We start from the raw sequence: 10,728 nt of genomic DNA, 5'->3' as shown, positions 1-10,728 counted from the left end.
ATTTAATTGTAATCCCTCTCATCATATGGAATTATTTCACGCAAAAATCTATCATTCTAGTGGCTAAACCTTCCTCAAGACAACTTCTCTCTCTAAGCTAAAATCCAGCAACCCCTCCTCTATTCTCCACTAAAAGATGAACTAAAAAAAAAGAGGAGAATGAAATTTGGTACCAAAATATTTTTTTAAAAAAATATCAAGACTAATTAACTAATAGCTTAAAAGATGATGGACACAAATGAACTTTTTAAATGAATTGAAGACTTGCCACCTATTTTACATAATATTTTCACTTCAATTCCTTGTCTTTTAATTCAACCCTCGCCTCCAAAAAAAATGCAATTGGACTGTAATTTGAGCTCAAAATGGCTCAATTGTGTAAAAAAAAAAGTTAGAGCCACACTTTTTACAGTTATACTAGCCATTTAACCTGCATTTCGCCACGAGTTATAATTATTTTTTCAAGATCAGGTATGCATATTGCTTCAATGTGTTTTTTTACATAAAAAAATTCAAAAAGTAAATTGAAAAGCCTATGCAAGGAAGATAAAGATATTTCATAACATAAAATGAGACATACATATGATTGTGTTTGTTGAACTTATTTATTGAAATAAATAAAAGATAAATCCACACCCTAAAAAATCTATGACTTAAAAGATAAACACAAATAAAACTGACTGAATAAATTCACGCCAAAAACAATATTACGCAAGGTAGAACACATTAGTAATATAATTTAAAAACAAATATTGTTTATTTAAAAAAATAAATTTTATTTGTATAAAATAATTTATAGATGAATTAGAATAATATCTTGAAAATGAAATAGAAACAAAACAACTAAAAAAACTCATATTAAAAAATTGCATGGAAAAATCGCGACCTATATTACGAGAGCAAGATAAAACCATAGAAAAAACTTGAAGATAATAACAAAATCAATAGTAAAAAAAGTAATGTTGAACAATAAGATCGTATGAAGCTGAATTTTCAACAAATTAAATGTCAAAAGATGAGACTAGAAAAAAAAAATCAACTATATAAAATGATCGAAAAAAATGAGGGTGAGAAAAAAGATTAATTAGTGGGATAAAAATTTTCAATTTGAGAGTTTAATTGAATTGAAAAATAGCTTTAATAAAAGAAAAAAAAATCAAAACTATGAGGGTCAAACAGAAAAAAAATAAAACAACATAAAATTTGATTTAAGGATGAAATTGAAAGAAAGAAAAACTTCAACAAAAGTGCCAAGAAAAAATTATAAACTTCAAAAATTGAGGTGAAATGAAAAATCAAATATATGAGAAATTATAAATGAAAGACTAAATTGAAAAGAATAAAAACTATAAATGGAAAAGGAACGAAATAAGATATTAATAGAATAAGGACTGAAATTGAAAAGTACAAAAATAAAGGACAATGATGTACATTACTTGTCAAGATAGAGAAAAAAAGGAAAAAAAATCAAACAACTACCGAAAATAATTCAACTATCATAAGTTGGTGTCAACCACTCTAAATAGAAGATGACGTGACGACATATCTAGAGAGACAATAAAAGGCCCGTTATGTCCACCAGAAGACACACTCACCATCTAAATGGAGCGAACACCACCCACCCAAAATAATCATGGAGACAAAAAAAAAAGTATTTATATTGTGCAAAAAAAAAAAAACATTAACACCCCCACTCAAGAACCTTAATGTTTTTGGATCAAAGAATACAAAGATAATTTTACTATAGTTATTTTACTGTGAATTGGGTTATAGTAAAACACCCATTTCATTTAGTTTTTTTAGATAATAATAATAATAATAATAATAATGCTTCTTGCTTTGAGCCTTTTTGTCATATCATGAATGACATGATTTGCCAATAAAATGTGCAGCCCAATTTCAAACTTGTAAGGAGCAGGCTTCTCACAGTAAGTCTTTCAGGATCTTAGAGGCTTCCTCCCATTATCAAATGTTGTCCTGTGTAATACTCTGGGCCTCCATTACCCACTTAGACCAGATAACTATTATATTTTTCATTTCTATTTTTGGTGTTGGACATGGATGAGTTAAAATTTAATATATTTTATTATATGTAATCGTTGAGAAGCAAAGTTGTTGTTAATTTCCATTCCATTTATGATAAGATTAGAATATAAATATTGAGTGAAAATATTTAAAGTATTTACCATATTACATTACACTTTAGCAATCTATAATAACCTGTTTTTTTTTTTAAATATTTTTTATTTCAAAAACCTAATATTATAAAAAGAATTTATCTTGGAAGAGGTGTATTTTTTTAAAATACACGCAAACTAGTAGTACTTAAAATTATTGAAACAAAATTTAGCTGAAATGTTTTGCTCACTAATTTTGCATAAACAAACAAGGCAACTTAGAAGGGAGTGCAAACACCTACTTGTTGATTTAAAAAAAAAAAACATCCAACTATAAACCAATTTGATAAACAAAATCTGCATACGGACACCAAGAAAATGCCACTTTTATTCAAATCAAGCAGCACTACAAGCTTTCTATTTCTGCACACACAAAAAATAAAAAATAAAAGAAATCTGAGCACAAGAAACCCTCACATCAAACTTCAAACCCTTCCAAAATCCAAACCATGTACCCCAACTCCCAAGCTGTACATCAAACAGGCCTGTGTAAAAGAATAATCCCATCTAACTACAACCAAACTTGAGCATTACCATAATGCATACCTATCACAATTTCCGCACAGACTTCCATTCTTGCAAATCATGACCATAAAAACGCATAGACATTGTACAAGAAAGCTATGATTAACCCAATTAGAATCTGATCCCTTAGAGAAATAGTGTCATAATCTCTCTTTGTACTGATATCCAAATTTGAAGTTAAACACTGGAGCTCTATCAAGAAAGAAGCTTGACCATCTTGTAGGTGTGGCTCACAGATTATTTCCCCAGAAACACTTTCGAAATCTCCCTGGCTCCATTCCTGATATCATGAGTGAAAAACTTAACTATTTTGATTATTAAATGACCTCGGAGAAGGAAAAATAAACAATGAAATGGTCTAGTTAATTACCTCTAAATGTTTTCCAACAGTGACAACAATACTGTCTGGCCCTGCATCAAAAGACAGAGGACCTTGGTCTGACTGGACTGAAAATTGAGATTGCATCGTGGGAAAATGGAGACACAAGGCATGATCAGAAGATTTCCTGTTTTCGTCATTGAGCAAGGTTGGTTTCGATCTGGTTTCATTTTTGTGGTTGTATCTGAACAAGCTAAGGATGGACTCTTTCCCTTGCGTTGTCACTGTCTTCCCAAAATGCTGTTTGCCTGTGTTTTCGACTAAAACTTTACACAGTTCTTGTGCAATTGCTTCAAGTTTACTTGCTACATTGTCCATCTTTTCGCTGCAAAAGAAAAAAAAGAGAATGTGAATGACTGCATAAGAGATAGCAATATGAATGTTCTGCCATAGCTAGCACAGGTTGCAACCTGCTGCAAGAAAAGCCTTGGGGCCAAGAAAGAAAAAAGGCAATTAATAGTCTGCAGTCTGCACTGCTAATCCTAGACTAGAAATATGTCCAAATTTGCTATCAGTTTTGCTGATTTTACCGGGTTTTTGAAAGCATAATAACAATAGTATTTTAAAGTGTTTTTTTACTTGAAAATACATTAAATATATCAAAATAATCTAAAAACATAAAACAAAAATTAATTTTAAACAAAAACTTTATAACTTTCATGAATCACTACGGTGGAACACAATTCTAAATATCACCTTCATCATGCAGTTAAATATACATTAATAATAAAAATAAAAGACATCAATTAAGCTAATATAACTGATCTGTTAAGCTAAAAGTGAGAGGACGCGTGCATAACGGGGCAATTGCCTTGGGGCTAACTTTTTAGTTCGTATATCAACATTATTCCCAACATCTAATTTTAACACTATATCTAATTCTTCATTTGAAGCTCAAAAGCTACCAAATGAATTATTTATTAGGAAATTGACTATAAGCAGTGATTTTTTATTTTTTTCTACCAACCGCAATTTGAAACGCGGTTGTCCGCATAGACAAATGTCCTTAAATAGGCAACTGGATAAATCACCTTGGGCTAAGTATAAATCACCATGTTGAATACCTTCTAACCAACAAAGCCGATATCTCGGGTCAAATGCAAGGATTGGAAGAAAGAGATTACCTAAAATCACGAAATCTTTCAGCTCCGGCAAACTCTCTCGCCAATGACATTCCTTCATTGCCAGACAAAACCCACACTATCTCCTGTTGATAATTTCTCCGAAATCCCACATTTGTCGGCTCCAAAACACGGAAAACCAGGTCGGCTTCTTTGACCAAGAACCCCAACTCCTCGTCCGAAATCCCATGATCAAGAACCTTAAACGCCCTGAATTCCTTAACCGACTTCAAAAGCCGATCTTGACTCTCATAATCTCTGGATTTCAACAATCGGTAACTGATTGAAGCAGGAATATTTTGATGTTTGTTGAGAGGAATATATGGTCCAGGCAAGGTAAGGTCAGGGACGTTTAAGGACTTTTCGAGGTAATCTATCAAGATGTCATTGGCAGCAGAACGTGTACCTCTGCCTGTGGGGATCGGTGAAGGAGGTGGTGCTGGGAGGTTTAGTTCGCTTGTGCATCGTGTTATAGGCATGGCTGTGTACGGTCAAAACGAAAGGATGAATGAAGAAGAAGAAAGAATGAGAAGGTGTCAAGGTGGTGGGCTTTCTTGGTTTTGTTAGTTCAAAAGGATTTTTGGTTCGTGGGGTCTGTTGCGTCTGCACGTTTGGAGTAGTAGCCACGATTGATCATTCCTGTCAGATAAATTTTCACTTATCAGGTTGGCATCATGACGGGTCCAGAGAATGACTTGGAAAAGATTAGGAGTTTGGTGTATTTGGAGAGTGAATCAATATTGTTAATGTCCATCGTTAGTTCTGGAATTAAAAAAATATGATGCGTACACATGAAAACCAAAGTTTGTGAATATATAAGAATATTTTATGTTAGTTTATCATATTAAAAGCATATAAAATATAAAAGGTAAGTCTAAGGTGTACATAATTTTAAATCTATAAATATACAAATTAAAATTTAAGACAAACATACTTTTAACATAAATATAATAAAAAAAATATTAGCATGCATATTAAACACAAATTCAAAATTTATTGGGGTTATTGAAATATCGGTCAAGTCACTAAAAAATACAAAAAAAAAAAAATATTTTCGCTTAAAATATGGATATATAAAAATACATGTTATGTTTTAGCTTTTTTTTATAAAATATATATTAGCATACATTTTAAATTTAATAATCCAGCTTATTGGATTCATGAGAACTTAGTCAATATTTCAATAACCCCTACAAATCTTAATTCATGAGAATTAATGGTCAATATTCTGGTATAAATACTCGACTTACAAGTGAGGCTGATATCTAAATATCAGGAGTTGACTAAGAACTTCTCAAAATTATTCTAAATATTCACCAATTTTAATTGAGAGTAATTTTCACCACAACACACGAGTTGTGAAAAACCTTTTTGCTTTCCAGGATAAGTGAATCTTATCAGGAAACCTACATGAATCTTTTTCATAAGAATTCATTCGAATATATGAGCCCATAAGAATTTGAAAAAACCAAATTCATTCATACGAATAAATCATCATCCTAAGTCATATACAAACCACTGATTAGAAACCCAACAAAACATTTAAACCACATTCAACCACGCAATGCAGCTTACCTTAAGTAAGATGTGCTAGGGGTGCTAATACTTTTCTTAACCACAACCAGTCTCTTACCTTTTGAATTTCTAATAAGACCAATAAACATTAGTTTCCTAGCAACCCTGAACCAAACAACTAGATGACGACTCCCACGACCCCCCAACATTGCGCGTCCACATGTGATAATAATTATGATTTAAATGAGAGACAATATTCTTGAATGAATAGTCTAAATTGACTGAAATTGGCAAACTTCTACCTTATTTGAAAAGTTGTTTTCATGCGAAACTTGATATAGTGGTGATTATAAGAAAAAAATTTGAATGTGCATATATGTGTGGGTGAATTATAAAATTTGCTCTTGTTAAGAAAACTAAGGAAAATGAATAGAAAGGGAAAAAAATGACGTATTAAAATTTGAATGTTCATATTATAACGTATTTAAATTATGGTTTATAGCGAAGGAATTAGTTTTTCAGTAATGGGACTAATGCCCTATGAGGGGTGAAGGAATTAGTTTTTCAATGATGAGACTAATACCTGGTAATGGGCATAAAGAGTTAGTTTTCCTAGTGTTGGGACTAACGCCTGATACTAAGTAATGGATCTAGATCCCTAGAAGTGAAAATAATACTTGATAATAGGAGAACAAATCTAGATTTCTGGAAATTGGAATAACGCATGGACGTAGGCTAAGAAGGAAATTCCTCGGTGTTGGGTATTACTTGGTAATATTGAGTTTTAGAGAATAAATGTTAGGAAATGAATGGATTATGTTGATTAATAATTGGTGAAATATTGACAATGATGACTTACATTTTAAATGCATTATTACATATGTTCTGTTTGTTTAAACTTTTGCATGTTATATAATTAATTGTTTTTATAAATTAATTATAAGTACCTAACAACCACAAGCTGGATGATAGATATGCAAGATAAATTTTGATAATTTTGATTGAACTTGTATTAGATACTTCTTGTGTATTTTAATGGGTTTTGTATTCAAATATTAATTGTTCTAAAGATTATGTAATTTCAACTCGACTCAATTATGTAATCTTATGATGTCGTATTAGTTTTTTTTTTATTGTGTCTTAGATAATTAGTGTGTGATTATGCTTCTTATATTTTGAAGATTTGAACATTTTATATTGATAAGTATATGTATGTAATGATCCATAATGAAATGTGATGGATGTGATGTGTTGTAATGTGATAAATGGATGATTGGACAATGAATGGAATATGAATTGGTTGAATATTGAAATATAATAGGTTTTTAGTCGATAATTTGGGACCTTTCGATATAGGAAATTTTTTATTGAAATTTCAGTAAATTTTCAAATTTAAGATTTTATATGTGTGTGTGTGTTTCACTCTAAAAATTATAATATTTATGAGAAATTAAGTAATGATTGCATGTAATTATAGAGGATGTTACAAAAAAAACTTGTAATAAAACAATTTGATAAAAACAAATATTTAAATTATGCAAGATAAAAATAAACAAACACTTTTGTTTATTTTAGTTCAGATTAAACATGCATTATGTCAAAACAATATTTTTAAACAATAAAGATAAATGCACGATTATTTCAACAAGATTGTTGTCAAAATATATTATATTATATTATATTAAACTAGTGAGCAAGAATTTTTAGATTTGAGAGAAAAATCAAAGCTTAAAATAAAAAAAAAATATTAAAATATGAGGTGAGGAAAAGTATATAAAAATATAAAGTTAGAAGCTATTCTTTCATCCCTTTATTTATAGTGAGTTTTAAAAGCTAAAAGATTAAAAAATTAATAAGAATTAATTTCCATCATTATCAACTTTTTATTAACAACCATAAATCAATAATTAAATCTAGAAAAACCAAGGATTTTTTAAGATTAATTTCTCATTAACCCAGAATTTATTTAAATCATGTTAATTAAATGAATTTTCAACAATACCAAAGTTCTCGATATTATTAAGATGTATTATCTATAATAGTTAAACACGACCCAGTGGATTATCTCAAAAAAATTAGGATATTAAGTTTGACATGAAACCTAACTTAAATTGGGTTTCTAGTTGAACAAATTGAATATTAACTCGAAGAAATTCGATTGATTCAATCAAGTTTTTTAGTGATTTGATTGACCTAGACAAATCTAATCCAAATTTTACAGAGTTAATATCAAGAAAATTGAAAAAAAAAAACAAGATAACATTATTATACTAAAAATAATTAATTCAAATTGACCAATGACTCATGTAATGGCACAATAATCCAGTTATACAAGCTCTCTCGCTTGTCAGTTTTGAATCAAATTTAAAACTATTATATTATCCAAATTAATAATATAAAATTAAGTAAAAATATTCAATCTAAAACTAAAAATCTAGGTCGTTTATGCTTGCGGATTCACCTCCAAGCATAGTCAGAACTGCCTTTTGAATTTGCACTGTAGTGGATAGCAGGAACTAGGCTAAAAAGCAAGGAATCATGATGAGTAATGAGCCCACAGAGAAATAAAGCCGAATAGGTATTGGTTTCTATGTTTACAATTCAATTGCATGCCCCACGGCCCAAATTCCTTTCAACTTTTCCTAGCTAATCAATCAGCGCAAGCAATGAAAAGAGCAAAAGTGAAGCTAATGTTTTCCAGATTGCTTTCAGTGAATGTACAAAAGGAACCTTTGACCCCGAGATTGAAATCAGCAACTACTTAGCAAACGCATTATATGAGCCCAATATTTTATCTCCAGTTATAGTCATACTTGTAATACTCTGCTAAGCACATTATCCGACTCAAGTATAAAATTAAAGCTCACGGTTATAGTCATTTTATTTTAATATGAAGACAATAATATATTGGATATGTCGGACTTCGTAACTTAACCCATCAAACCCACAATCCAGATTATGTATTCGACCGAGTTGAACAATTTTGATTTTTCCTTTTAAACTATCTTTTACTTGATGATATGAAAACAAATTAGATATCCGTAAAATTGAACACCTATTAAATACCATAATATTGGTTTGAGACTGTAATAACCTTATATGATGCAAACTTAAATAAATTATGAAGAAAAATTCCAAATCAACCAAATTTTCAAGCATGAAATAAAAAAAAAGGCAAAAAATGATTCAATCAAAAGAAAAAATTGTAAGATGGAATTTTTTAAAAAAAAAGGATAAAAAAAGGCCTTATTGAGTGGATCAACCTTGAAACCTCTCAACTAAAATCGTCGCCTAACCTGAGTTTAAAATTAACCCGCGTAGGAGTTGCCTCGATATGACCTATTCGACTTGGCATGTTTAAAGATAACCCTAACAACAGGTAAAAATTGTGGTTTGACTTTGAAAAAAATTTCAAGATGATATTTTTTTAATATTGAGACAATAATATATTGGATCGACCATGGTTTTATGACTTAACCCACCAAAACCACTGTTGTACCCTTCTTGCGAGGGCTTGGTAACACTTTCCGGGTGGTTTTTTGAAATGATCTTTGGTTGGATAAGGGAGTTGTTACCTAGTATTATGGTTATTAGAAACTTTAACTAGTCTTTTAGATATTCCAGGTAAGAGAAGATATTAGCACTCCCAGTACGCCCTACATGAGATATGTTGCATTGTTTTTTCTTTTTGCTTGTTACAGTCTAATGATGTTCCAATCAGTCTACTATAATGGGTTTCCAACGAGGAACAAACTATGGGTTTCTAACTCAAGAACTTGGTCTGGAATGGTGAAATGTCCTCAATTATTATTGAGGCTTATTTCGGGGTGAAATTAAAATTTTTTCCTCTTAAACTATCTTTTACTTAATGATATAAAAACAAATTAGTCTTCCGTAAAATTAAGCACCTATCAAATATCATAATATTTATTTGAGACTGTAATGACCTCATATGATGCAAACTAAAATAAATTATGAAGAAAAATTCCAAATCAACCAAATTTTCAAGGATGAAATGAAAAAAAAAGCAAAAAATGATTCAATTAAAAGAAAAAATTGTAAAATGGAATTTTTTTTTAAAAAAAAGAAAAAAAAACCTTATCGAGTGGATCAACCTTGAAACCTCTCAACCAAAATCCTTACCTAACCTGAGTTTAAAATTAACCTACGTATGAGTTGCCTCGATATGACCTATTCGACTTGGCATATTTAAAGACAACCCTAACAATAGGTAAAAATTATGGTTTGACTTTGAAAAAAATTTCAAGATGATATTTTTTTAATATTGAGACAATAATATATTGGATCGACCATGGTTTTATAGCATAACCCACCAAACCCGCTGTTGTACCCTTCTCGCGGGGGCTCGGTAATACTTTCCGGGTGGTTTTTTGAAATGGTCTTTGGTTGGATAAGGGAGTTGTTACCTAGTATTATAGTTATTAGAAATTCTAACTAGTTTTTTAGAGATTTCAGGTAAGAGAAGATATCAGCACTCCCAGTATGCCCTACATGAAATAGGTTGCATTGTTTTTTCTCTTTGTTTGTTAGAGTCTAATGATGTTTCTATCAATCTACTATAACGGGTTTCCAACAAAGAACAAACTCTGGGTTTCTAACTCTAGAACTTGGTTTGAAATGGTGAAAAGTCCTTAATTATTTTTTACTTAATAATACAATAACAAAAATAAGAGTTCACAAAATTGAGCACCAACTAAATATCTAGATATTTGTTTGAGATTGTGATAATGTTTTATAAAGCAAGCCAAAAAAAATTATGAAGAGAAATTCAAAATCAATAAAATATTACAGGATGAAATTGAAAAAAAAACTAAAAAGGATTCAATTGAAATAGGTAGTTGAAAAATTAAGCATCAACCAAATATTGAGACACACTACTAGAAAATTAGCAAATAAAAATGGACACATCGATATAATATTTCTTTCGGTATATTGTAGTGACTTTTTCTGAGTGAATATGTCATCGTCGTATCCATCAGTAAATACCGAT

General features: G+C 30.2%; 1 protein-coding gene across 1 annotated transcript; it reads right to left on the bottom strand.

The window, feature by feature from the left end:
* Window positions 1–2,483: 2,483 nt before the first annotated feature.
* On the bottom strand, window positions 2,484–4,844 carry LOC133677049 (uncharacterized). The gene is made up of 3 exons (XM_062098891.1): window positions 4,206–4,844; window positions 3,073–3,406; window positions 2,484–2,982 (listed from the first exon to the last, which is right to left on the bottom strand). The coding sequence occupies exons 1-3, from the start codon at window positions 4,679–4,681 to the stop codon at window positions 2,761–2,763; spliced, it is 1,032 nt and encodes a 343-aa protein (XP_061954875.1). The 5' UTR covers window positions 4,682–4,844; the 3' UTR covers window positions 2,484–2,760.
* Window positions 4,845–10,728: the final 5,884 nt, after the last annotated feature.

The sequence above is a fragment of the Populus nigra genome, chromosome 17, assembly GCF_951802175.1.
Source record: "Populus nigra chromosome 17, ddPopNigr1.1, whole genome shotgun sequence".
Taxonomy (NCBI): domain Eukaryota; kingdom Viridiplantae; phylum Streptophyta; class Magnoliopsida; order Malpighiales; family Salicaceae; genus Populus; species Populus nigra.
This window is presented reverse-complemented; position numbering and strand designations above follow the sequence as displayed.